The 27,862-nt window shown below is 42.0% G+C and overlaps 3 protein-coding genes across 4 annotated transcripts; 2 read left to right on the top strand and 1 right to left on the bottom strand.

Moving 5' to 3' along the window:
* The first annotated feature begins 491 nt into the window (after window positions 1–491).
* cdkn1a (cyclin-dependent kinase inhibitor 1A) lies at window positions 492–5,531 on the top strand. Of its 2 annotated transcripts, none has more exons than XM_022203138.2 (3): window positions 492–860; window positions 3,465–3,918; window positions 4,010–5,531. In XM_022203138.2, the coding sequence occupies exons 2-3, from the start codon at window positions 3,474–3,476 to the stop codon at window positions 4,063–4,065; spliced, it is 501 nt and encodes a 166-aa protein (XP_022058830.1). In that variant the 5' UTR covers window positions 492–860; window positions 3,465–3,473; the 3' UTR covers window positions 4,066–5,531. The 2 variants fall into 2 exon arrangements, with proteins under 2 accessions (XP_022058830.1, XP_022058829.1); XM_022203137.2 differs by lacking the exon at window positions 492–860 and adding an exon at window positions 2,927–3,101.
* A 3,417-nt stretch (window positions 5,532–8,948) lies between these two features.
* tmcc2 (transmembrane and coiled-coil domain family 2) lies at window positions 8,949–16,387 on the top strand. The gene is made up of 5 exons (XM_022203136.2): window positions 8,949–9,357; window positions 11,190–11,582; window positions 11,944–12,560; window positions 12,751–12,886; window positions 15,151–16,387. Exons 1-5 carry the CDS (start codon window positions 9,355–9,357, stop codon window positions 15,448–15,450), a joined length of 1,449 nt encoding a protein of 482 aa, XP_022058828.1. The 5' UTR covers window positions 8,949–9,354; the 3' UTR covers window positions 15,451–16,387.
* A 3,069-nt stretch (window positions 16,388–19,456) lies between these two features.
* Window positions 19,457–27,232, bottom strand: usp49 (ubiquitin specific peptidase 49). The gene is made up of 7 exons (XM_022203133.2): window positions 27,115–27,232; window positions 25,373–25,495; window positions 23,774–25,245; window positions 22,414–22,621; window positions 21,970–22,078; window positions 21,599–21,804; window positions 19,457–21,505 (listed from the first exon to the last, which is right to left on the bottom strand). Exons 3-7 carry the CDS (start codon window positions 25,178–25,180, stop codon window positions 21,402–21,404), a joined length of 2,034 nt encoding a protein of 677 aa, XP_022058825.1. The 5' UTR covers window positions 25,181–25,245; window positions 25,373–25,495; window positions 27,115–27,232; the 3' UTR covers window positions 19,457–21,401.
* Between the last annotated feature and the right edge of the window lie 630 nt (window positions 27,233–27,862).

Genomic DNA, 27,862 nt, shown 5'->3' with positions numbered 1-27,862 from the left:
CATATTATATATATATATATATATATATATACACACACACACACATGTATATGTATATGTATATATACACATATACATACACATATATACACACATATGCATATATATACATGTATATGTAGAAACTAGCAAAATAAAAATATAAATCAAAGTGAGTTAAATCATGTACATTTGGATTTTTTTAATGCTGTTGCTCTTACCTTTTTAAAAAATATTTTTATTTTATTTTTTCCTGTATATAAAGAAGAATTCCAATGTATCTGTGCAAATGGGACATCAACTCTATTCTATTCTATTCTATTCTATTTTGATCTGAAGTCACAGAAGTGAATTCTTTCACTCTGTTATTTCAGTGATCTGTCCTGAACAGAAAGTGGAAATGTTTCTTTACTTGAGAAACGTGAGGAAGTAAACAACTTGTATCCTGGTTACAAACCACTGCTGCCTGCGCTCTGACATGCGCACTGAGGCGCGCAGAGTGGCTCCGTGCCTGGCTGTCCTGAGCTGGAATTTCCTCACCTCATACTACGGAGCCAAGGTTTCACGTGTGCTCGTGTGTTTACCGGGCGAATTCCACGTGTGTGAGGCCGCTGACTCCTCCCCTGCACGGGACGGGAGGCTCCCCGCCCACCGGAGTTCATAAAAGTTTAGCCCGTGTCCAAGTCTGAGAGAATACTTGGAGAAGTTATCAAGGAGCGATTATTAGAATCTGTCGACCGACTTGGCTGGCTGGGTAGAATAACATTAGAAAGTTGTTGTGATCCAGGAACATTAAGGACGCAGAAAATAACAAATTTGTAATTCAACAACTTTAAAAAAGAAGAATTTCCTAGAGGACTGGACTACATTTGGCTTGAAATGTAAGTAAAATGACCAAACTTTGAGAGTAAATACATTTTGTTGGCAATTTAAAGTGTTATTTTTCTGTTTTCTTAGTTTGTTTGCAACTCTAGAAACAACTGTTGAAGTTATGTGTCTTATGAATGAAGAGCCTGCTATACAATCAGGGCTACGTTTAGGCTCCTGTGTCTACATATAGTTTTAAATTTTGTAATTTCAGCCCTACAAATCACATATTTACAGGACTAATGTCTTATTTAAGTTGTATAGCTTTCTACCTATATCCAGCCCTTAGTATGAAAGTGTTTTAGAGTTTCACTTTGTCAATCAAAACTTTCTCCAAAGTCTTCAAAACTCCTCCAGCAGCTTCTTCTGGAGTTATTTTTGTATACATGTGAGCGTGTGTGGATAAGGGAGGTGGCAGGGTCTGGATCCAGACAGTGACAGCCCAGTTTGACTAGCAGACACGAGCTCCAGCCTCACGTGGAGTGCAGTAGTAAACTGGGCAGGGTCCCAGCCGGTTCCTCTGCCGTTCAAGCATGACTCAATCTCCCGCCACAGCCTTAAACCAATCCACCGCTCCCCTTCTGACGCCCTGTCTCATGAGGGAGGCAGAGCAATGAGGAAACAAAAAAGGATGAGGGGAGATGATGCTGCAGAGAGATGTTCCTCTATTTCCCCTATTTTTAAGAGAAAAAGTAAAAGAGATGAGCAATTAATTAATTTTTGGATCCAGTTTGAACAGATTTTGTCCCAATAAAGAAGCTCCACCTTGACCTTTGGGCTGCAGGTCTGCAGTTATGTAACAGGGGGTGGGAAGAGGAGACAGCCAAACCATCCCATGGTGAACAGATCAGTACCCACCCTGTCTTAGTTTCTAGCAGGTGAAATGTTTTATTTATTATTATAGTTCTTGTTATTTGGCATATTATTACATGCAATATTTCTCTGGAGATCCCGAGATCTCATTTCATAAACTTTACTTTGGAGATTCTTGGATTTAATTTTGTTTGTATCCATCTGTGATTCTGATCTCTAATGACAGAAAAAAAGAGATTATTTTCATTCATTTAATTCATAGTAAAAGTCAAACCAAATGCTACCATGAAAACTGTGTTAAACTGACACAAGATGCATTTGTGTCTCTCAGGTGATCTCAAATCAAAAGTTTAATTATGACATCAGTGAAGTTTAATCAGTGATCCATATGTTAAAGATATTAAAAACAATATTAACATTTAGATCTCAGATTAATCATGTCTTACATAATTATAAAAAAAGGATTAAAAAGCTTTCAGTCTAATAATAAGTGTGGAAAATGTAGATTAGTTCCAGTTATCCAGAATGTAGATGTTTAGATGTTGGTATTCTGCTGGTCTAAGAATGAATGAACTGCAGTTCTTGGAAAAATGCCACATGACATGATCTCAGACCGCTCCGCTCTGCTCTGCTCTTCTGTACAGGGCAGCTGAGGCTAAGTGGAACAGGACATGTTTAATGAGATTTCTATCCACATGTACATCATTTAAATCAAACAAATTGGTAGGAATCAGTTGAAGGCCTTTTGTGTTTCTGACCATTCGTGTTCTGGGTGAGCAGTTTAGCAGTCGTGTGTTTCTCTCTGTCATCTGCATTAAAGCAGAAACGCTTCCATACGACAAAATCTACTTCATCATAACCAGAAAACTTCATTAGATTCCTCCTCTGTACTATAACTGTAATTACAATGACCTTTGCTCTCCTGCTGAGCCTTAGCTGCATGATTAGGTTGGGCTGGGACGGTTTCTCCTGCTTGTTCCCTGAAATGGAAATCTTGGGAATCCTGCCCAGCCCTTCCTGGATGTCTAATGACTTATTATTCTCCTGAGACACAGCTGGCTCCTTCCTCTAGCTTTTATTGTAAAGAACTAATACCTGAAAGAGTTTGTATTTAAGTTCAGTGCAAACATGTAGAAACTAGATTGGTAAATGATCTCCTCCAGTAATCTGACCCTCATTAATGAAATGTTCTGGATCAGCTGCACATTGAGGCCGGAGTTGCTCTGTTGGGCTGTAACTGGTGTGACACTGCCACCTTGTGGTGTGTGCACTGATCGCAGCTCAGGACTTGTCCCTACATGTCTCTGTCAGATTATGTCCAGGCATGTACCTCAGACTTGCTGAGGAGGGCTCAGTGAGTCACTGGCTGCTCTTATAAAGAAGCTCCCCAGTGACACCACTCTGTTCATTCACTGAGGGGATTTAAACTGACCAGAGTGATGGTAAGCCTCATTTGGACTTTTATTTTTGAGGGACATAACTTGAGATGGATGGAGGTTTATTTTCCTTGTTTAGGAAAAGATTATTGGTTACCTGAGAGAAATGATTGCATTTTTCATTTGTGAACAGTTTTATCAGTCTGAGACTTGGAGCTGCAACATTTGGTCAATTAATTGAATAGTTTTTGGTATTTTCATGCATCTTACTACACATGATCTGACAATCTGTTAATCTGTCTTTTCAAGCAAAATGCCAAACTGTGTTCGTGAAGATGATCCAGCTCCTGTATTTGAGCTGATGACGGTTAACATCTGTGACTCAGGTAGCAGGTCTAACCAGAGGTCTTCTCTCTTTGTTTCCATCAGTGTAGAACGATGGCTACTCACAAGCGGATCCTGAGCGCCCTGGGGAACGGACAGGCCCGGAGAAACCTGTTCGGCCCAGTGGACCGAGAGCAGCTGCAGGCGGAGTACCAGGCTGCCCTGCGCAAAGATTTGGAAGAGGCTTCAAAGCGCTGGGGCTTCGACTTCATGTCAGACAAGCCTTTAGAGGGCAGTGATTTCCAGTGGGAGGGCATCCCAGGCAACGGGGTGCCACTGCTCTATAGATCCTGCATGCTCGGTCTGGGTAAGACTGAAGGCAAGAGGGCGGCAGAGAAGACAGTTTCTGCCAGAAGAGGAAGGGTGGGGCCACCACAGAGCGAGAAGGAGAACATCCCTCAGACACCAGAGAAATGTAAACTCAGCCTGGACAACCTGGAGAAAACGCCGGACAGAGGCGAGAACACGGGGCTGAAGAGGAAACAGACAAACCTCACAGGTACATTTAGGGACTGCAGTTGTGAATGAGCAGATTTATCCTGTCAAGTCAGTTTGCGTGGAGGTCAACTTCCTGTTCTTTATCCCAACAGATTTCTATCAGGCCAAAAGAAGAGTGGTTTGGATGCCACGCAAATCTGGCGAGTGATATGTGCTGGAGCTTTTGCTGCAAAGGTGCCAACATTCCAGGAGAACCACACAAACAGTGCTTCACTCAGGAATCAAATGTTCAGCACAGACTCTGCACAGCTACTCAGCAGGAGGTCGTGTTACCCGCGAATCATCTGAAAACAGAGGGGACCTCATGTCATTGCTGTAAGGTTAATTAGGGTACTCTATTCGCTTTGAGGGGAGGGGGTGGGGGGTTGGTGTTTTTCCCAGTGGTAAGAAGGGGACGTTTGAGCAGAGAAGATTAACAGTAATCTCTGGAATCCGTGGATTTATACTCATTTGGATCAAGGGGTTGCCAAAGTGTTGACGGACATTTCCTGCTGGGCATTCCACGGTGCCAAAATCGCAGTCAGGTTTAAGCCACAGGAAAAGATGGACGATCACAGTAACTGGATACACTTGAACCAGGTGCTAAGTTGGTTGAAATCATTTTTGTCTCATGAGGAAATTAAGGCGTGTCCACGACAAAAGCTGCAGAGTGACTGAAAATGGTAGAGAATGGATGAAGTGCCTTGGCTTGCCTTTGTTCAAATCCACTATTGTTTTTCTACAGTGTTGTTTTTTTTTTAATGTGTATCACGAGGGCTAGAAGTCTTGTTTTTTATACTCTCCAAAGTGTGTAATACGTTGTATATCGAGCTGTACAATCATGCTTTATCTACCATCATGTACTCATAGGAAAATGCTTGAAAATGTCTGATATCTTGAACATGCAGTTTGCTTTGCTTAGATTGTCAATGACAGAAGTGCCATCTTGTTGTCTTCCATCCTTTCCATCTACTGTATGTCGACTGATTTTCAAAGCATGTCTTCACAGCCGCCCTGCCCAACACCAGATAATGTAGGTTATGAGTGTAGCACCATAACACTGAAACACTATATATGTCAGAGATTTATCTATAGAGTTTAATATAGCATTGTGAAGAAACATTGCAGTATTGCACATAAATCTGATAGCGGTGTTTATTGAACACCCAGTATCAAGTGCCTTTCAGGCATTTGTTTCTGTATTTGAAGCTCCATTAAAGACAATCAGAATCATTTAGTAAGCTAAAGTGGCGTGCTTTATTCTTCTCTATTCGCAAGTACAGTGCAATTTAACCGCCAATGTGTAACAGTCTGCCTCAAAACTGATAGAACGTTTGTTCTCGACACTTATTTATGGCCATGTTGGCAAATTCTGCTGCTATGGGTAATCTGAATGGGTGTCAAACAAAGTCACTGTAACGCTAATCTTGTTAGCAAACACTAAAGCTAAGCAAATAAGAGAATTACCACAAAACAATGAATGCACTTCTGTTTATAGATGCTTGTGCACAGGTCCTACATGTTGTTTTATGTTAAAAGCTGCAAATGAAAAGATCTATCCTTATTTATTGTGAGATGCCTTGTGATGTTTAATTATTATGAGAATTCCAGATTCAAATAAAATATTCAAATGAATTTTGGTGAATGTCTTTTGTGTGTCGTCACTTGTTCTTGTGCAGAAAAAACAGTCAATCACAAATAAATATAAAAGAAATGTTTTTTTTTTTAAATCAGTGTTATTCCTCTTGTAATGAAAGAAAGAATGTTACGGTATGTCCGACTGTCAGGCAATATTTAAAAATGTTCTTTTTTAAATTCAGTTTTCCAGTAACTTTGGTGAAGTATTCACATTCCTTTTACTCAAGTAAAAGTAGCAGTGAAAAAATGTTTTTAAAAAATGCTGAACAACTTAGCAAAAGCTATGCATTTAGTTATGTAAAAATACTGTCATGAAAATATCGAAGTAAGTAAAAGTATTCCTCATTCAGGTTGAACACGATCCCTGCAGAGTTCTGTTATTTATCACATTATCACATGCATTAACAAGTAAGTAGCAAATTCACACTGTAGCTGTTAAAATGGTTCTGGTTCTTGCCTACTTTTAGAGCTGTCCCACATTACAAACCACCATGTTTCCTCAAGCCAGGCAACAGAAAATCTAAGTGAAAAAACTAATATAGAATGGCTTTGCGCTGTTTTATTTAAGTAACAGGACTGTTTTAGTAATACTAACTTTATAGGCTTAACTCTAATTGTGTCAGCGACATGTGTTTCCTTTGTGTGGTGCTGCAGTTTGAACATCTCTCCACCCTAATCTATATTTGAGCAGTCATGGGATTTTGATCACATGACATCGCAGCTTGTGTCAATACATAGTTTTATTTGTTTTAATTTGTTTGAGGAAAACCTGCACCAGATATTCCATCTAGCATCAAATGGAAGTGATCACTGTGTTGCAAATATAATTAAACTGCCCTGTACAAGTTAAGTAAATGTACTTAGAGCACTGGATGACAGGCACTAAATAGAAACCTAAGTACAGGGATGCCTGCATTAAGTGATTGACGAAGCTGATCAAAAATAAAAACCCAGTTTCACCTAAGCAGACCGGAATCTGGATGACAGTGGGTCAGTAACTTTATTCATTTAAGAAAATTAACTATCTTCTTTGGAGCTACGCCCATGTGATCTATCTAAACGATGACAAGCAGACTTGTTTCTTGAAGACATCTTTCTCATCCGAAATACCTCTTTTGCTCTGTCAGACTGGTGGGTAGTCCAAGGGAGGTGGATCATTACCAGGATAACTGAGAGCCTTCACTGCTCTGTGCTTCTCTGATGAGATTTACATAAATTAGTTCAATTAAGGGCTGCCTAGTAGCTTGGTAGTTTGAACTGTCAACTTATAGCCCTTGGTAGTCTTGGTTTTATTTTTGCAATGCTTGACTTTTATGCCTATAAAATGTTTCTTTTATTTTAAATGGAAGAAATACTTTTTTTCCACCACTAATGTTTAGTCAGTGGGTTGGGGCCACAGTTTGAACATCTCCTATATCCACACTACTGGTATTTTAGTGTGTGTTTACAGAGCAACGCCCAAGTGTGAGTGTAGATAGGTGGCTTTTTGTGTCATGTTCATTCATCATATAGATTTATCTCATCTAGGAAGTGTGTTCAAGAGCTTAAAGAACTTGAATTGCTACATTTTTAAACCATAGTGAGTGCACAATGGCCTATTCAGAGCAAAAATTACATATATTACATGTTAAATAAAATAAGTGTTCCAAAAAATTCCATGTAGTTGTGAACTTTATTCCTCAACTGTAGAACATGATAGTTTTCTTCTGCCTCTTACCTGTACTGGTGCTGTTGGAGAAGGTAAATGTATTTTTTGTTATTGTTGTTTTAGAAAATAGGCTGAGAAGCAGCACCTAAAGTCTCAACATAAGTTTGCTACTGATCTCATAGACAAAAGAAAAGGCCTTCAGGAGAAACGTTTTGTGGTCAGATGAGACAAAAATTTAGCTTTTTCACCACAATGACCAGAAGTATATTTGGAGAAAAGAAGCTGAAGACTTCAACTCCTACCTTTAAGCATGGTGGAGGCAGTATTATGCTCTGGGATGGTTTTACTCCCAATGGAAGCAGTGCTTTACAAAAAGGAAATGGAATCCTGAAGAAAGAGGATTACCTCCACATTCTTCAGGACAATCTCAATTATCAACCAGAAGGTTGGTCTTGGATGCAGCTGGGTGTTCCAACAAGACGATGACCCCAAACACAAACCAAAAATGGAAATTAATGGCTAAATCAGGCTAAAGTTAAGGTTTTAGACTTGTGTCAGAAAGTCAACAAACTCAATTAGACTGGTCCCACTAAAAACCAGAAGCTTGTGGACAACGACCACAAGCACCCAGTTGAGGTGAAAATGACCAAGGAACATTTAACCATATGCTAGCATTTCTGTATGTATACTTTTGATCCAGCAGATTTTGCCATCTTTCCAGAGGACCTATAAATAAGTCCTTTAATAATTCTTTGCAAGAAATTACATTGTCACAGCAGTTTCATAACAGTCATAAGACCACACACGTTCATACAAATAAGTTAAAGAGAACAATTAGTAAATACTAAGAACCATAAAAACAAAAAATAAAAAATACGTATACAGCAATAAATCTATGAAAGAATCAAAATGCATGATTGGGTTCATGCATGTGTTTAATCAAAGAAAATAGAGTTACAGGAGTCACTGGACACTCAAGACTGCCATGATTTACATGGTCTTTTCAAGTGTATGTAACCTTTAGCTAACAACTGCATGAGTTAGTGAATTATTTATAGGAATCTGTTGGAATATAAATGTGTTGATCCATAACAAATACTTAGTAAATGCTTACTGACAACACAGTACTAGGGTACTTTTTCTAAAGTTGATGCTGATGTATGCTGGAGTAGATGTCTGGGATTAGACTTTTCTTCCACAGCCTTCACATGCTACTCTTTGAAATTTATTTCAGGTTTGTTTTGAGGACGGTGATCAAAGCTCGTTTTCATCTCCGTTCAGTGGGCATCCCTCTGCACAAACTGCACACCGACACACACACATACACACACCGAAACCGACACACACACACACACACACACACACACACACACACACACACACACACACACACACACACACACACACACACACACACACACACACAAGGCAACACAAAAAGAGATCTGAAGTTCTTCAAGCAGAGCTGAGTCGCTCAGACAAGCCTCTGTTGTTGTGAAGGAGGCAAATGAAGAAGAGGGAGCTCGGAGACGCTGTGTACTTTGGCACCACATCACTGCAGCCCCACATCAGCACACGCTGGGTGCATGTGTTTGTATTGAGGGGTTTAGAGGGTTTGTAGTGAGGGATCTAGGGCCGGGAGTGTTCCCTCTCTCCCTCCCTCTCCCTCCCTCTGCCTCCCCCGCCTCTCCCTCTTCTGGCCTCAGCAGCACAGTGGCACCTGCACGCCTGCGCTAAACTCTCCCATCCCCCCGCCCACTCCCCTCCATCATCTGTTCCTTAGCTCCCACATCCATTATAGGGCAGGACCGCTAGCATTTGCATGTAGACTGAAAGGGAGCCACAGAGAGAGGGAGAGAGATGTAGTAGCAGGGGGAGGCGGAGGGAACATATGACACAAAGGAGAGGGAGAGAGAGAGGGAGATAGATCAGAGCGTTGGAGAGAGAAAGGGAGAGGGAGGCTGCAGATATCGATGGCTTTAACAATGGAGCATTAGGATCCAGAGAGGTGATAGTCAGCCAGGCAACGGCTGGGGGTGAAGACATTTGAGGAGGGGGGAGCTCGGGGGAGGAGGAGGAGGAGGAGGGAGAAGGAGGAGGAGGAGGAGGAGGAGGAGGATGGGCCTCGAACACAGACTTGCAATGGCACTGCAAAAATTGGATTAAAGCAGTATGGTAACGTTTCTGATTTAATTTATCTGCTGTGCTGCTTGTGTCTCATCCTCGTGTGTTCGCATCCACGCTTGCTGACATCCATCGGCCGTCTCTCGTGTCACAGTGTGTTTCCTGAGAGGAGGGCAGACCCCGTCCTCTTGTTTTCATGCCACAGACATCTGCCATCTCCATCCTCATCACCACCCCTGCTTCTCTTCCGACCTTCAGGATGCCTCCGTCCATCCATCCACAGCGTCACCCTCGTGTGCTTTGATTAAAATGATCATAAAAAGCAACACCAGATCCGTGTGCTGCTGCAGCCATTGCCGCCGTGTTGTTTTTGTTTGTCTGTTTTCACCCATATTGTAACGCCGGACACTGCATCTCCCCCCTCCATCCCAACCCTCCCTCCTCCTGTGAGCAATTGCTTAGCTCCTGCATAAGCATCTCACTTATTTCCCTCCCCTCCTTTCTTTCTGACAAGATTAGGAAATGATTCATCATTAGTGACTGCAGTCATCTATTTTGTTTTGATTTTTCCTGCTCCATTACAATGTGATTGTAACCTACTTTTTAAAAAATCACTGCCTGCTTCGCTTGGCTCTGGTAGCAGATAGCACAGGGGGGGAGGCTTGTGCCCATTTCACACTGTCACGCAAATAAAATACAAATAAATCCTCGCACCGTCCCGCCTGGAGAAATTAGAGCAGCGCTATGAGACGTTTGGTGTCATGCGTCTGCCCGGGCTCATGTTAGCAGGCTCTGATTACTGTGTTTTGACGTCAGGCAGAGGGTCATTAGCAATCCTGCCATCTGCCAGTCTGCACATATAGATACAATACTGACCAGGGAATCCCCTCATGCATGGATCAATGATTTGTCAGCACAAGTCTGATTGTTTAAAGAGATTCCATCCTCTAGGGTGTAAGGACAAGTCTGTATCCAGAGGAGGTTTACAGAAAAACTCAATATCTCATCATCATCACAACTGTCACTCTCATGCTTTTAAATGTGCAGTTTGTAATTGTTGCAGCTTCTTATCTGCTGCATTTTTAGGGGAAAGGTGTTTAAAAGTCACTTGTTTGTGAGCTGACTGTCTGAGGCAGTGCTGGAGCAGGAAGCAGTGTAATTATGTATCATCTAATTAATGCATGATGGCCTTTCTGTGTACTCTCTGATCTCTCCACCAAATCAATTATAGCCGTAAGCGCCAGGGGTGGAAAGTAACTAATTTTAAACACTCCCATCTCAGAAGGTTTATTCATTTGCTCAGTTGTTTTACTATTTTGGTTTCACAAGAAGTTTCACCTCCCAGGAACTGTTTCATTTGGAAGAGAAATAGGGACAAAATGTTAAGAATGTTGTTTTCAGTGAATGTTCTTTCTGGTATTTTTAAAATTGTTTATCACTGGAAATTTGAATCCTGATATTGTTGGATGGCTTGTTTGTAGAGAAGTGTCCCATTTTTGCTCTGAGTAAGAGGCTCTGGATATCACTGGAAGTTAAAGAAATTAATTCTAAGCAACCATTTTTTTTACCATGTTTTTTTGTTCCAGCTTAGTTATTTTCAAAAAGATGCTGATTGTTGCTGTATCATTCGGTGGATACTTATCATCTAAAGTTATTTTCTCACAATCTGTAAAGACAAAATACAGTTAAGGTGCCACATTGGCCTTATCATGAGCCTGTTACTCAGAACAATCTTCATGAGAGATCCTTTTGTACTGTTACTTGAGTAGATTTAAATAAAAAACAATGTCTCTCTTGCTTGAGTCTACCAGTATTTCATCTGCAGTAGTTGTAGCCCTCTTTGCACCCCTGACATCCTCCCCCCTGCCCTCTTGTCCCCTCAGCTGGACAAGAGCGAGGTGGCAACTCTAGGCCTACCCTCCACCACCAGCCATGGAGGCTCTGACAGCAACATTAGTGCAGATGGAGCGGCGGCAGCGTCGTCTGGGGTCGTGTCCGGGGGAGCGGAGGGTTCAGGGGAGCCTCAGCGGACCCGTGCTGCTTTGGAGCACTTGCAGCAGAAGATCCTGAAGGTCACCGAGCAGATCCGCGTGGAGCAGGAGGCCCGTGACGACAACGTTGCAGAGTACCTGAAGTTAGCTCACAACGCAGACAAACAGCAGGCGTCCAGAATCAAGCAGGTGTTCGAGAAGAAGAACCAGAAGTCAGCACAGACCATTGCTCACTTGCACAAAAAACTAGAGCACTACCACAAGAAGCTAAAGGAGATAGAGCAGGTAAGTGACTGTGAGTGTGTGTGTGTGTGTGTGTGTGTGTGTGTGTGTGTGTGTGTGTGTGGGCACACAATCTCTGTCAGTGGGGCTGTTTTTGGACTGTGGCTGTTTTGAATAATTATCTCATGAGTGACTCGGACAAGTGTTCTATCTTTGTGAGGACAGTTGTGTCCAAAAATAGGCTGATGATTCTCTGCACACTTATTTAAACCAATGCATCATCCTGTGTCTCACCTAATTCTCTGCAGGACCTGCTTTCCTCATCTATCTTCCTAAAGTTCTGTCCCTTAAACCTAATCACCTCGCTCCTACCTTTGAGATCCTCCATTTCTCTGCTTCCTCATTTCTCTTCCCCTCTCTGCAGAATGGACCAGCCCGGCAGCCGAAGGATGTCCTGCGGGACATGCAGCAAGGATTAAAGGACGTGGGGGCCAATGTTCGTGCTGGGATAAGTGGTTTTGGAGGTGGAGTAGTTGAAGGGGTCAAAGGTGGAGTATCTGCACTCACTCACACAGCCGTGGTGTCCAAGCCCAGAGAGTTTGCCAGTCTCATCAGGAACAAGTTTGGCAGTGCTGATAACATCGCTCACCTAAAGGACACTCTTGAAGACGGAGTTGGGGGCCACTCTGAAGACACCCCCACACCCAGAGCCCTGAGTGGAAGTGCCACTCTGGTCTCCAGCCCAAAGTACGGCAGCGACGACGAGTGTTCCAGCGCCACGTCCGGCTCCGGAGCGGGCAGTAATTCTGGTGGGGCTGGTGGAGGAGGAGGGTTGCTAGGACCAACCATGGGGAGTCCCAGACTGGACGGGCACCACCACCACCACCACCACATGCACAGTTCATGGGACTCTCTACTTGAGGGCTTGCAGGAGATCAAAGCCAGCCAGACGCACATGGAGGATGCCATTGAGGACATGAAGGGCCAGCTGCAGAGCGACTATTCCTACATGACTCAGTGTCTGCAAGAAGAGAGATACAGGTAGATATCCCAAAAACACCTCCACATTATGGTCATTCTATTTATGCCTCCTACCTCTTCAGTGGCCTTTAGTATCAAGAGAATTTGTTCCTACTGAAGATCTATCATAAATACATGCGTGACACATAATGCTTGACCTAATGTATACATTTTAAATGAGTTTTGTGTATATGTGTGTGTTGCGTTGTAGGTATGAGCGACTCGAAGAGCAGCTAAATGACTTAACAGAGCTGCACCAGAATGAGATGACCAACCTGAAACAGGAACTTGCCAGCATGGAGGAAAAAGTTGCTTACCAATCGTACGAGAGAGCAAGGGACATTCAGGTAAAAAGATGCTAGATTATTCTAGACATAAGGCCTTGTAGATTTAAAAAAATAATATTTGTAGCTACATAAGGAATAAAGTTAAAAACATCTCACTGTAATCAAGAGTTAAAACTGTGGAATGAATGATCTAATCCCGTGTTTCTAACATAGTTACATAAATGTTTCCATCCAGATATTACTGAAGAGCACGCTAGGGATATAATAAAAGATTAGCTAGTCTCTTTAACTAACAGGTAAATAAGTAAGCTCTCAGTTTAGATTTCAGAAAGATATGCTGAGAGGACCTACTACACATCAACATTGAGCCATGCCCAGTTTTTGGTAATCCATTCAGATTTTCATGGATCTGAGCTCTTTATTTCCCACACTACTCATGGAAGCGTCAAGGAGAACTGGATACCGGACTAAAAGATGGTGTTCTGTGTTCTGCATCCACAGTTGCTGTTTCCAGTGTTGGTCTTTATATTAGGTGGATTTCCACTACAGGAACTCGGGCAGGGGCAAGTTAACATGAGTGTTTACAATCTGTCGGACCTTTTGGCCTGGCCTTTCTGTTTCTTTTGCGGTGTACAATCCGACAATTTCGACTCTAATGTTAATTCAGAGTGTGTGAAAGCAAAGAGAAATAATAGTAACTGGACAGAACTCCAGTTCAATGAGCATATAGGAAATACAACATTGGAGGGTTTTTATGTTAGTCTGTATGATGAATTTTATGCTGAAACTGGCGATAGAGGTAAGAGAGAGGTAGATTGCTACTTGACAAGGATAAGTATGTTGCCTTCTTCGAGTTTAACCAGTCAGCTAAAATGTACCTATCCCTAGACTTCGTACTTGTTTTCTCTCCCAAAAATGGACCTCAAAGAGGTTCCACAGGGGTAGTTCTTGCATTCAGAACAAAGGTATGGCTAGCCTAAGCGTGCTCACGTGTTCCTGCAGTGGAAAACAGTCTACTATGATGAAAATAAAACTCACTTTTGTGCGTGCTGGAGAGTGAATATGAAACCGCCATGGAGCTTTACGTGGAAAAAGTCAACTTTTTGACTAAGCATTGCTGTTGGTGCTGGCTTGCTGTACATTTTGACTCAGATTGTAGTAATGTTTTCTGGCTGCTAGCAGTAGCGTTAGCAGCACTGGTACCGCTAACAGCCTAGTTACTGTCTGGTGCAAGACACAGCCATAAGATTCCCAATATGAGTTAGAAACATTGATCCCAACACTGTCATAAAGGCAGAGAAAAACAGGTTATGCTTACCTAACTGATCCGGTAGATATAAGGCCAATTGAAAGTGTATGTTGAACCTTCTATGGGCAGCTACAGAGGAAAACCACACCACTACTCTTGTCTTGTTTTTGTTGCACAGTTGCAAATGCACTTCGTTTGTGCAAATTGAAGCTTCATTTTTGGTGGGATGTATGTCCTGATTACATTGTGCAATCAATATTTACTTTATTAGGTTAAAGAAAAAGAAAAAAATGTGTCTATTGCCACTTTAATAGAAAGACTCAAAACTGCCTTGTTTACAGGTAAAGATGTCCTCTCAACAGTTTTACAGATGCTTCTTTATGGTTGTAATTTATGGAGAAAATGCTTTTGGGCTACTGAGGAGTCTTTCATTTCAATTCCACAAATGACCACAGGAAAAAGTTGCATTTGAGTGGTGGCACTATATCCAGCTTCTCTGAACACCTCCAGGTCAGGAACTCCAGTATCAATATCCATATTATCATACTCTATAGTATGCCAGATAAGGTTTTAGTGTGTCACAGTACATAGTATGGAAGAAAACACCAGCTCTCCAGTCACATCTTGCAGTAAGCAAGCTTACTAGCCATTGTGACCCACAATCCTCTGTGCATTGGAAGATACGTCACATACATCAAAATGTCAAGTATCAACAAACTTGAGGTGCGGGAAGTCATAGATATGTCAAAATTTAAGGTGCAATGTTATGTGTGTGGAAATAAAACTATGTGATTTAGAACACAGCTTCAGTTGTGGGTGTGGTTTGATCAAATTTGATTTGACATATCAACCCCCCAACTTCTGACCACTAAGAAAGCCCAGAAAATTAAAACAGAAATACAGAAATTGCTCATATGAAACAATCAAGATTGTTCTAAATTTGTAAAACATTGTGGACACTAACAGTCGTAGCAAAAAGATGTTTGAGGAAAACAGGTTTTCAGAGCCTTTTAGTTGTAGAAAGAAAATCTCAGTGTGTTTTCTTTGCATGGGGTTTTTGGGTGTGTGCAAACAGGAAGCTGTGGAGTCGTGTCTGACCCGCATCACCAAACTGGAGCTGCAGCAGCAGCAGCAACAGGTCGTCCAGTTAGAAGGAGTGGAGAACGCCAACGCTCGAGCTCTGCTGGGAAAACTCATCAACGTCATTCTGGCGCTGATGGCTGTGCTGCTGGTCTTTGTCTCCACTTTGGCCAACTTCATCACCCCGCTGATGAAGACCAGAGCCCGGGTTGCTGCCACCGTCATGCTCACCTTGCTGCTCTTCATTCTGTGGAAGCAGTGGGATTTTGTGGAGCCGTGGCTTCTGCCCAGCTAAGCTCTCTGAGAGACTGCAGCAGAGAGCCACAAGCTGGTTTTCTACTTACCAGCACTGAAGAACCCAGAGACTGGAACAGAATGAAAACTGCTGCACTTGTTCCCTTTGAATTTAAAGGTGGACTTTCTGAGGACAAAACATGGCACTTTTAGCTGAGGAGTAGATGATATGTGGCTACAGTAAGAGCTGGGAGGTGTTTACAGAGCAAAAGAACAGAAATTCTCTGCTTGCCAAGCGACTAAAGACATCATCTCATCTCACCCAAACCTACTGGTGTTGATGACCAATCATCGATTGCATCGCTGTCACCAAAAACTGAGTTTCTTGCAAGAAATCTTTGGTCTTTTTCTAATTATTTATGATACAAGAATTACAAAGACTAGAGCAACTTATGACTGTAAAACGCTGATCATGTTTGCTGTAATCTTCATGTTGAAGCGATAGGATACTGAAGAGGAAAAGGGTTTTTTTCATGAATGTTATGTGCTCATGCATGTCTTCATATGTGCACTGAGATGCATCTAGCTGGCATGAGTTAACATTTCATTAATGACAAAATGAATCTTCTATAACTGCCATTTTGTTGTCAGAAATACAGTGCAGGTATGTTGTATCTCCGCTCAGTGTCATTCCTGGCTTGTTTCACATCCTCTTCTGGTGTGGAAGCAGCGCTTTTAGATTCTTTCTTCCTGTCTTTTTTTTCTTACAACTGAATGAACAGTTAAAAAAATCAAAACAAACTGCGGATACTCACCATAACGATCGAACAACGTAAATCTTCTTCTGTCCATAAATACTATTTCATTACCACTATTGTAGAACTGCTACTATCCACAGTGTCAAATTAACTGGCATGTCAAAGTTTATATCCAGTTTGCAAAAAGGAATTATTGCTGTTTTATTAAACAATGTAAGAAATAAATGATTTCATATATTAGGATGACCTTCAGTGTATCTTTATTGTCCTTGATGCTGACCTTTGTTATGACTGAAACCAGTAAGAGAGTAACACAGCTCAAGATGTAAAAGCAACATTTTAAAATCTGTCTGTCATCAGGGATATGTAAGTTGCAACTAATGGCTTTATCAATAGTTAATCAACTCTTTATATAGTCATATTTAGGCCGTTAATAAGCATCATTTGCCAGAGTGTGAAAAATCCCCAGACACTTATCTGCTGCAAAGAATCTGGACCAAATCAATTTACTATTAGTGTATTAAGTATTTATTAATTGAACATTATGAGAGCATTACTGCTACGAGAAAGGACAAGCACATGTATAACAGTTGTCACAACCTGACAGCTTAAAATATGATTTGATTATAGCTGCTTTATAAAGCATTAAGCATTACATGACTTAACAACCCTCTGAACGCCTTCACACACTACAGATATTTAACTGTTTATATTTTGACATTCTACAAACTAGTTGTTCTCCTCGCTACTCTGCACATCAGCCACATCTAGACGGATATTTCACCAAGCTGAATGTGTCTTCCAACAACTTGCTCCTGATTTTTTAGTCATGCGGAATTTATTTTACTGATAGTGTTTTATTTTCTCATCAATCTTTGTAATTTTTTTCTCTTCTCTGCTCAGGTGAACAACCTGCAGTTTAGCTGAAAAGTCTTTTTTGTCACGTGCTGCTGAGTCGCTGATGGCTTCACAGGCTTTTTACAATTTGTAGCTCTGATAAATGGTGTAATTTTGACTATTTTTAAATGATAACATGCCTTTTAAACCCACTGGTGGCTTTGGGGGTTCAGAGGGTTGATTATTAATAATAGCATTAATTACATCCAATAACCAATTGATAAGGTTTTTAAGAATTTCTGATTAGAAAGTGTGCTGCAATAGTAAAAACTGCTTCAAGGTCTCATCATATTCACCTAATACTATAAAACAGTGAACAAATAAACATCATCATCAGTCAGTAAACATTCATCTTCATTACAGCTGACCTCAACAAAACTGCTCCTTGAAACAGAAACAAGCTAAATATGATTACAGCTGATCTTACATGATCATATGCATTTTTCTATTGTTAATCATACAATAGTCCTTTTAGTTTATTTCTTATATTACACTATAAGATTTTATGGATTCCTACATGAACCAGTCCTGTGAGGTTTCATGTTGTAAATCCTTGCTCAGACATAACTGACACATGTGGATGATGAAGGTGTTACTTTTAGCTGCATAAGTTCACAAATCATCCCATTCTTGTGTCGTTTTGTTTTCCAATAGAATAATAATCTGAAGCCATTTGAGGGCTCCTGATGACATTTCAGCCATTTCACTGTTGTGTTGTATTAAGGTCGCAAATGGTCACTTTGGAATATTTTTTAGAACACATGTCAAATACTAGCTAGCTTTATTTGCCCTCCCTATTAATAAAGATCTTTTGTTTGTAGTTATTGTTCATTTATGACACCACTTAAATAATGTAATATGCCAAAACGGGATTAGAAATGTGGAACTGCTCGGTGATGCACTTTCTTTAAACAGCAGTGGAGTTCGTGTTCGAAAGTCCACACAGCTTGAATACTTAAATGTTCTAATTTTGAAGTGAACTTTATTGTTGCGACTCTTTTCAAACTGCTCTAACTGTAAATACAGGCGGTATATGATAGTACAGCATTGTGTGCGGACCATATGACTTCTCTCCTCTCTGCTGTTGCAACACTTAAGCATTTCATTTAGCTAAACACTGTCATTATACGACACAATATTTATCTAAACATTACTAACATGAGCCACCATAAGCTGCAGCAGCAGAACACCAGGGTGAACTGATCAAACAAGGCTGCAGGCTTAAGACAGCTTTTCACTGCTAATAATTTATTCCTTCTCTCTAAAATCGCCAGCTGTCTTATGGCTCGATAAACATCATCCATAAAATCTGACAGGGGGATTCTTTATTCTTTACGTTTGTTCCAGATGCTGCTCGATGTGATTTCAATCCAGTGTATTCAGGTCAGGGCTGTAAAATGAAAACTCTAATATTGACAACACACTCATTGAGGCTACAAGATCAGTTTACTGGTAAGAAAGGAAATAATCATCAGAGATTACTTACATTTAATACCTTCTTATGACTAGTGGTGGAATGTAACTAAACACATCTACTCAAGTACAAATACGGGGTACCTGAACTTAAGGATTTCCATCCATTGCAGCTATACACTTCTACTGCATTACAACACAGAGAGGAGTTATTTTTAAAAACTCAAAATGTCTTGCTTTTGAATGTTTGTCGTAACTGGAAGGATTAAATGTCCCTTTACGGGCTGAGATCATTACTGCTACTCCTCAAGATGGTACTCTCTATACTATTTAAACCCCCCTTAAGATTAGCATCACAAAGCTGAAAACAGGGCTGTTTCCCTGAGTTCACGACAAACTGATTTTTTTTAAGAGATATATTTCCAACAGGACATATGATGATCTCGCAGAACACGAATCATCACGGCAGCTTAAAATACCCAACCATGTAGACCTCAGTGTTCATCTACAGCAGTAAAACGCAGTTTTACTGTAGCAATAATGATGATGATGCAGAAACAATGTTAAAAACACTGGACCATTTAACTGCACAATGAGCAATTTTTATATTTTAAGAATATTTTACAGATAATACTGTCATATTTTAAGTTTTTGAATGCAGTAGTTTTACTTGTAGTTGAGTATTTTCATTGTGTGCTTGATTACTCGTAAGTAAAGGATCAATTTCTCCCACCCCTGCTTATCTGCAGCATCTTTGTCAGGAGCAGATTACATTTACTCTGCTTTAAAATCTTTAAGAAAGCATTAGAGGGGCAGAATTAACAGCAGATCTCAGATCCGCTGACGTCCATCTGCTAATCCTGTGGATTACTTCAGTTCTCCTTCACTATATCTGTCTCGGACGATCCTAAATTTGCGAAATAATCACGTGCTAAATGAAACCTGGGCAAAAATGATTAAGAAGCTATTCCATCTGCAATGAATACAACATAAAGACTATTTCAAATTTGTGATGTCTTTTTAATAATTACTGTCAGGCAAAACCCATATGACCATTACATTTATGACAGGTATTCTTACAGTACAAGACAGAACTCAAGGGGATCAGAGCCGGTGGCATGGCCACACCTGACCGCTGAAAAGTAAGACATTCATCGTCATTAGATTGTTCCAACTTTCACATAGAGTTCACAAATGTATTTTGCATTTGACTCGTATCAAACACAACAGGTTTTCTTGATTACCTAGCAAATTCTAAAGACCTTGATAGAAACAGCAGAGTAGAAAAAAACATTGTATAACAAGCAGAAGAATTCCTGATTTTATCTTAATTTCCTGTCAAGATGCAAGATGTACAATATATTGCTTTCAGGTGCTCAACTGAAAATGGGTACCCCAAGTTTCCCAAAAACACATTCGTCAGTATCGCAGTCTGCCCTTCCACTCATTCCTCATCTCCTGCAGGTCAGACAGAGGCGCAGTGTCTCAGACCCAGTTTCAGATGGGCCAAACCGTTAAACCAGGAGGAGCTGCCATCTCAAGAAGTTACAGGAGCCTAAGACAGGACCAGCAGTGACAGCGCCTCCTCAAAAGTGCAGCTTTCCATCACTAATCAATCAAGTGTCTGAAACTCATACTTTTTGCTTCTTGTCATGGAATTAAAACAGAATGACTACAAAATAAACTAAAACATAAATCTATTCATGTTCACTGAGAGCCTTGAGCCTAAGACACAGTATCCAGTCACAGCAGTACATTTGAGGAGAGGACATGATGAAGTACAAATGACACAGGGATGAGTAGTAAAAGTTTCCATAACTGACATTTCACAATAATTAAAAAAGCTGAACAGGGGGCAACACGGAGTATGGACTTCAGTCACTAGCATCCTATGTTAAAATGTCAAAACATGTGCCTCTTACAGTATTTAGTGCACCAAGATCAAATGTACAGTTACATATAAGAAGCACATGATCAACATTTCTGTGACTAAATGCTCCAAACTCCAGAATCCGTGCTGCCTTTCATTGTAAAATGCTGTCTCAGGAGAGCACCTGGTGGTTTCCAGACTCAACAGACACGAGCCTGATTGTTGTTTAAAAACATGGACACATAACTTGGTGTTCAGCAGGACCGAGTCCAACCTGCTGCCACAGTCTTCAGGCCATAAACCAATATGCTGGTCCCACAGGCTGAGAAACCTGTGGCCTCATTTATGAAAAGGTTTTTGATTCTCAGGTTTGTTTGTTTTTTTTTAAGTTAAAAATCAAACATAATCCAGAGCTCTCTCCTCACTACTCACGTCTGCCTTCTACTAAGCATGGTAAAGACCCAAAGTAGTTTAAATCAATCCACTGGACTTTAAGAAAGTTCGTTGAAGACGTTTCACCTCTCATCCAAGAGGCTTCTTCAGTTCTGGCGGTGGTTGGTGTTGCCTCAGCTTTTAAACCTCTGTGAGGTGTGTCCAGGGTTATTATTCCAACGACCGATACCAAAACTCATTGACTACTCAACGATGGTCGTTCTGAGTATCGGCGGGGGGTCGTTGAAATGCACAGATGTCACTGAGCCCTCGTGTGCTAATGGTGGTAGAATGGTCTGCTGAGTAGTTCTTTTGGGGAGTTTTGAAAGGACCTGATTGTAAATTGGCGAAAGATGATGATTGAAACTACTTTGGATAACCATGACCTGGATTAATGAGAACCTACACAGACATCACGGTAAAAACACTACCGCTGTTATCATCCTCCTCGTCTGGATTATGCTGCTAAAATTCTCACCTTGACTCACGACTGTGGCTGTCCCACTGCCCTCATTGCCATCTTTTTTTAGCAAATCATTTCGAAGTGATCGTTTAATGACATCTGGGAAAACATCAGAGACCGTTTTCATAAATGCAGCCCTAAGTTGCCATGTACAGGTCAACATCACAGCGAGAGGTACCTTAGGCAGACCTCTGGGTATAGAAGAGAATATAGGCCTGAGTGTTGCACACTTCCTCCACACTGCAAACCTTCATCTCAGAGTCGTTACAGTGGACCCAGAAACCTGAGGGCCGCACACAAAACAAGGATGTTAGAAGAGCGTTAAATCACAGGACTTCACAGGCTGATGTGAGGCAGAGTGCAGCCTCTTCCTTACCTCCTTCTGTGTTGTAGCAGTATGCGGTGTAGTGCCCTGAGCCGAAGCCTTTGCCATGATGCATAACTACAGCAGACAGATCGTAGGTGTAGCCTCCCCTGTGGACGGAGTGACCTGAGCCTGTGCAGCAGTATGGTTTGATGTTCAGAACCTGGTCAAAGGCCACATGGACGCCGATTTTCTCCCTATGGTTCCGCCCTGACCATCTGCCGTACAACAGGGGCTGGTTAGTGTTACAAGAATTCACAGGCCTCATCAGAAAAACACTCCTGTACCTGAGCACCACCATTACAGCTACAAAACACACCACAGGGATCCTCAAGTTCGTTTTAAATGTGGAGAGAATTTAAAATTAAAACCTAATAACTTGCCTGAAGCGTTTGAGGTGCAGCCGTAGAACCTGAGGTAAACGGTAGATCAGAAGCTGCTTACGCGCTTCTGACAGAACTAAGGGTTTGTGGGATGATTTCCTTCTTCTTTCTGAAAGCATGAAACAATGAGATGGTAAGTTAATCCACAGATGTTCCTACAAAGACCTATTTGAGCATGTATGTATTTAGGTCAGTGTTTTAATCACTAAATTTCTTGTCCACTAAAGCATTTTTCAGTGTCTACTTTCTTTAAAATCAGCATGCGAGGCCTACTAACACAGAATCAGATTTTACATGAAGTACATTTAAATCATTAAATTATAGGCAGATATCCAGTTATCCTGACTTTACCCCAAATTATCCAGCTCAAGCTTTAGAAGGTAAAACTCAAACAATACATGATAAAGTGTCTTTGCTTTGTATTGCACTGAACACTGTACTCACTGTTGCAGTGGTTGCAGGCGTAGATGCTGCCTTCAAGAGCCTCCATCTCTGTAAACTTGGACAGCATCTCGGTGAGGGTGCAGCTCCGCTGGTAAGCCGAAGAGCCTGAGCCTTTGTCTATGCTGTGATATCGCTCTGGAAACTCCAAAGACAAATCCCAGAATGGCTCTACTGTGTTAGACTTGTGCTTACAAGACAGACATGTCACCTAAAGTAAAGAACAACACAAGGAGTAGGAGAAGAAGAAGAAGAAAAGGTAAATGCAATGTTTTAATGACACCAAAGGTTAGTTGTAACTTCAGGGATTAAAGGTAGAATTTGCGATTCTGGAGAAAGATTGTTGATGGATGTGTCAGATTTACGTCCCTCATGCTCCCCCTTTCCCCTCCTTTTCCCCCTGACCCGTCCACGAGCATGAATGTCCACAGGACAAGCTGGAAATGTGTGGGGTTGATCGGTCTCAGACACTTTATTTGTGTCCCATTTACTTTTTACGAACACCAGATTTCTTTCCAGCGCACACGTGGAATGGACGGTCAGCGAACTGTAACCACTTCACTAAATTTGACAGAATTGGATTGGCATCACATAAGATTATAAGATTAAATAGTGTTTATATAGCACAAATTCACAACATGTCATCTCACAGCGCTTAACATTGTAAGAAATCCCTTAAGACAATACAGTGAGATGAACAAATACAAACTCAACAAACACGTCTGGCTAAATAATCTAGTTTTAGAATATTTTCTAAATCAAAGTAGAGGTTTGGTTGCAGGGTGGAGACATATAAATAAACAAATAAATATATATAAATTACGTTTTTGGGCCCTTATTAAGATACAGTTTGTGGGGAAAGAGAGCAGAGGAAAGAAATGCAGCCACGGTACAGCTGGTCTGAACTCAACAAAGATCATTTCAGCTCACGCGCTGTGTGACCAAACCATTTGGCCATTAGATCGCTCCTAAAAATAATCAATATTTGTAGACAGTGACATGTCCTCTAACACATAATGGAACACACTTTGGTTATCACTCTGCCCATTCTAGATGCATCATCCTGACTTTATTTCTCTTTTTGGGAGACATTCAAAGAGACATTTTTGCCTACAATCACATCTAAGTCTTAAGGAGGATGAGCAGTCGTGGATTATTTTTAAACTGTTTCAAAGCAGATTAGGGACAAGGGTTGACAGTGTAGAAAGGGGCAACAAGACAAGCCAGAATTTATTGGATACACACAAAAAAAACCCAATATACAATAAATAAAACAATCTTTATCATGAGCACTGCATGTTTAATGTTGATTATTGTTATAATTAATGTTATAATGTGCGCTAAGATGCACTGGCAGTCTCACCTGGCTGAGTAGCTGCCCGTGAAAGATGGTGTTAAGAACCTTTAGCACTTGCTTGGATAGCTTCCTCTTTGTGATGGGGATGACTATCCGCCGTTTGGACCCCTCTGTATCCAGCTCCTGCTGCACCTTGTCCAGCAGCTCACACAAGAACTCCTGGGCGTCCTGCTGGTCATACCCACGAAAAGCTGGGATGAGGTTCCACACGGAGTGCAGCATGGCAAAGGGAGACACCAACGACCACCGGCCTGACCACATGACCCTGAAAAGTGTATGCAATTCATGGCACAGAGACATCTGCTGGCGGGTGGAGCAGCGAGGCTCCTTGGGCTGGACCAACTCTGCAGCCTGTGGAGAAGGAGGGACACTTTCTTTTTTGCCCACAGGCAAATTCCAACAACCCGCCTTCCCCATGCGTCCAAGAGGGCATCCTGACAGCGCTGTGTTGCCGCTGCTGACGACCCCCCCTGTCACCCCCTTCATCCCCTGGGAGTGATTGGTCTTGGCCAGCAGCTCCTCAGTCTCACACAGGTCCAAAGTGAGAAAACACTCCCTGAATTTCTGCAGGTGGCTCAGCACTTGCAATATTGAGTTCATGTAGCATGTGTTCCCCAAGTTGCGCAGACCAGTGACACCTGGAGCCAGTCTCCGGCGCGTTACCGCATGTGTGGAGTAGTATCTCCTCAGTTTAGCAGCTCTGCCATTCTGAGGAGCCTTGCGGGACAGGGTTAGAAGGGAAGGCTTCTTGGGAGGTGGAGGTAGGCGTTCTGGAGGGTCGCGAAATTTGCGAGGAATGAGTGTGATGGTTGAACGTGGCGCCTGAGTAAGAAGCCTAGCACTCTTTCTGGGAGGAACACTGCCAAGCTCTTCCAAGAGTCTCCTTTTTACCTCTTTCTTTTGTCTTCTAGCTTCCTCAAGTTTCTCTTTTCGCTGATTCTGAAGCTCCTGATGTTTGCTGATCCACATCTGAAGCATCTTTCCGAGCAGTGCTTTTCTCCTGTGGCGCAGGGCCAGCTGCATGGCGGGCTGCGGTCCACCTTCCCCAACCCAGGGGGTGCACTCCCCCCCAGTTGAAGAGCGTAGGGAACGCCTACCTGGGCTCCGAACAGTAGAGAGTGCCCCTCTGAGGAGTTTGAGGTCGCCCTCAGCATTATCATTGAGTACATAGTCTCCACAGGCAAAGCAGAAGACATCCAGCTCACGCACCTCCATAGCCAGTGGGTGGTGTGACTCCTGAAAGTGTTTGAGTGAGTGCTCCTCCATGAAACGTCCACAGGCCACGTGGGAGCACTTGAGGCAGGCCCACACTGAATCGGTGGTGCTGCAGTCCACACAGTGCCATTTCTGTGGATTGAGGATGGAGTGGTCTTGGCTCAGACGAAGACGTCCCACGTGCTTACAACGATCCATCTCTCCAGATACACATGTGGCCTCAGTGATAGGACACACGTCCTGCAGCCAAGAAGCAACTCATTCTGAGGTGAACAAAAAAGAGCAAGATGAAGAACTGGTGACAGTGTCCAAATTATTCTAATTAATGAGCATTCACACACTGTACTATACATAAAGTGACTGAAAATGTAAAAAAAAAGATATACTAACTGCAAAAATAATTTGCTTGATCAGGTTTGGGACAATACATCACAACATCTGCAGGTAACTCAACAGCAACATTCAGCTTGATCAGCCATGCCCGCTGTCACCACCGGCACCGACAGGAAGAGTCTGAGAAAGAGGGAAGAAAGTTACATTACAATTCTGCTGAACACCAAAAGTAGTCAGACAAAGCATGTAAAGAAAATAAATACAAAACAACATTTTACAAGCAACACAAACAGGGTATTTGCAGAGAACCACATAAAAGTACTAATCTTTTTAAGAAGCTCTCAAAACTAGACTTTATAAAAAGGTATCCACTGATATGAATTTGCCCAAGATTTTTTTGCAATCTAATAATGTCAATAGCTTTATTAAAAACAACACGAGACCCCAAGAAAGTTCAGTGTGAACCCAAAACTTTTTAGGAACATGGGGTGTCACAGTTTGAATGATTTTGCTTTTGACTGTAAATATGCATGGAACAAAACAAACAAACAAAAATAAACAAACTATGAGGCAGATTCAGGCAAAGCCTATTTTCCTTCCTTTGACTTTAGAGATTACACACCCATTGAGACACTGTATGCAAATATTAAGTTATAAAAATAAATTTGAGTTGACATCAGATAGGGCAAATACTGCAAATAATTGACAGCTACAAGAGTTATACATTAAAAAGAAAATACGATAGTTCTGTTATAGGGCTCTGATTTTTTTTATTTTCCAAATAAGAAATTTTCATATTTTTTGGGTGGGCTGGTAATGTTAAAGCCATTTGTTTATTAAAGAAACCATACATGGTGCTGATCCCCTCAGAGACAGCATTAAAAGCTGTTAAACAGACCAACTTACAGGTACAAATGTTGACATGGAGGGATCGGCTGTCTGTCCATTTAAATAATGTGCTTAATCCGTGTAATTGTGGAGCTCACCAGTACCAGCGCTGTGCTACACCATTTTTCTAGCTTTTCTGATCCCCCTTTGTGTAAATTCTGCACTACTTTTACAACATTTTAATAAAAAATGACACCACCAACTCTCAGCTCGGCGCAACTGGTTTCTTGTCAGCTGCAGACCCAAACCCTGTAATGTGATGTTGCCGCTGCATGTTAACCGTCTACTATCGTATCTGCCGCTGATTATCACAAATGTTCAAACATCTCCACGGTGTGTGTCCGTGTTTTAAAGGCTGCTGTGTGGCTCAGCCAGGCTGGCTTTTCACGCCATGCTAGGCTACCCCTCCATCACCATGTTCAGCCAGAACAAAGAACAGTCAGAGAGCCACTCTCCAGGAACATCCAGCAACTTTGTTGGTCTGAGGCAACCCAGCGAGCAATAAGTTAGCTACCGCCGCTAACCGCTAGCTACGGCTGGCTGTGCTCGGGGTTAGCGGTGCTCAGCCTCCGCTGTCTCCCCTAATAACGTACTTCGTTAAACAGGGACGAGTCGCCTGGCACCAAGTAGCTAACATTAGTGTTATTAGCTTGCCACAGTGGCTAGCTTTAGCTGCCCGGCTAGCGCGTTTACTGAGGACAATCGAAGTTAACCAAACGGTTGTTGTCGGTCGCTAACGTTAACTAACGCTGTGCCGCTTAGCTCGCTAGCGAACCGCGCCGTTAATCGTTTAAAAACTCCCCGGTGACATTCAGCCGGTAACTGAAATGTGGCGACATGAACGCCGGGCCTCAACTGTGGTCGTTACCACGTTCGTAACATCTGATATTGGAAAAGCTGGGTAACGTTACCATCGCCAACATCCATCCATCCGGTACACTCTGAGCTGCTTGTTGTCCTCACAGATTGAACAACCCAACTCTCGATCCGAGCCCAGACCCTGCTGCTCTCATTGGACTGGGACTGAGCTCTCATTGGCGGAGGGACTGAACAACAGGCAGCAGGATGGACCGTCCGTCCGTCCACCCACCGAGGCCACATGGAACAATAACCGAGGCTGGACCGCAAACCGGGCGCGGAGGATCGCTGCCCGGAGCCTATGACCCCAGTGTCCCCGTAAAATCCCGTGTGTCTGATGGTTTGTGATAATCTGATAAAATACTGGGGGGGATGTGCGGCTGTAGAGCGCACAGTCATGTGGAGGCAGTCCTAAACTTGGCCTCAGTGTCACTGCAAATGACTGTAATTCAAGTTAATACAAGGTGACACTGGTGCCAAGCTGCTGTCTGGAAAAAATATGCAGCGGTTATGGAAAGACTTCTGACTCTCACATCTCCCAGAAGTGCTGCAGTTTTTAAATGTGTGAATTTTACGCTCCGTTCTTACAGAGCTAGACGATGGAAACACATCTCTGAACACTTGTTGACAATAAAAGTTAAATAAGGAAATAGAACATCACAGAGGCAGTATTCTGTAGTTTGTAGAAGCACAATTAAAGGCCCTTTGTATGCCACTGGATCTTGCCTTTTACATATATTCATTAAACTGATGTTTCTTCAAGTGGGCATTTTAATCTGTTTAACATACTGAAGCTAAAAA

Source organism: Acanthochromis polyacanthus, chromosome 5 (assembly GCF_021347895.1).
Source record: "Acanthochromis polyacanthus isolate Apoly-LR-REF ecotype Palm Island chromosome 5, KAUST_Apoly_ChrSc, whole genome shotgun sequence".
Classification (NCBI taxonomy): Eukaryota; Metazoa; Chordata; class Actinopteri; family Pomacentridae; genus Acanthochromis; species Acanthochromis polyacanthus.
Note: the sequence above shows the minus strand (reverse complement) of the source record. Positions and strands in the feature narration are given on the sequence as shown.

What these genes read in the sequence shown, in the direction of transcription:
- cdkn1a (XM_022203137.2), top strand. An exon ending in GAAACAGACAAACCTCACAG is followed by an intron (nt 3,919 to 4,009) that starts GTACATTTAGGG and finishes TTATCCCAACAG; the next exon opens with ATTTCTATCAGGCCAAAAGA.
- tmcc2 (XM_022203136.2), top strand. An exon ending in AGCTAAAGGAGATAGAGCAG is followed by an intron (nt 11,583 to 11,943) that starts GTAAGTGACTGT and finishes CCCTCTCTGCAG; the next exon opens with AATGGACCAGCCCGGCAGCC. An exon ending in AGAGAGCAAGGGACATTCAG is followed by an intron (nt 12,887 to 15,150) that starts GTAAAAAGATGC and finishes GTGTGCAAACAG; the next exon opens with GAAGCTGTGGAGTCGTGTCT.
- usp49 (XM_022203133.2), bottom strand. Translation starts at nt 25,180, where the DNA reads ATGGATCGTTGTAAGCACGTGGGACGTCTTCGTCTGAGCCAAGACCAC. An exon ending in CTGCACCTCAAACGCTTCAG is followed by an intron (nt 21,805 to 21,969) that starts GCAAGTTATTAG and finishes GTTGTACGGCAG; the next exon opens with ATGGTCAGGGCGGAACCATA. An exon ending in CTGCTACAACACAGAAGGAG is followed by an intron (nt 21,506 to 21,598) that starts GTAAGGAAGAGG and finishes TGCGGCCCTCAG; the next exon opens with GTTTCTGGGTCCACTGTAAC.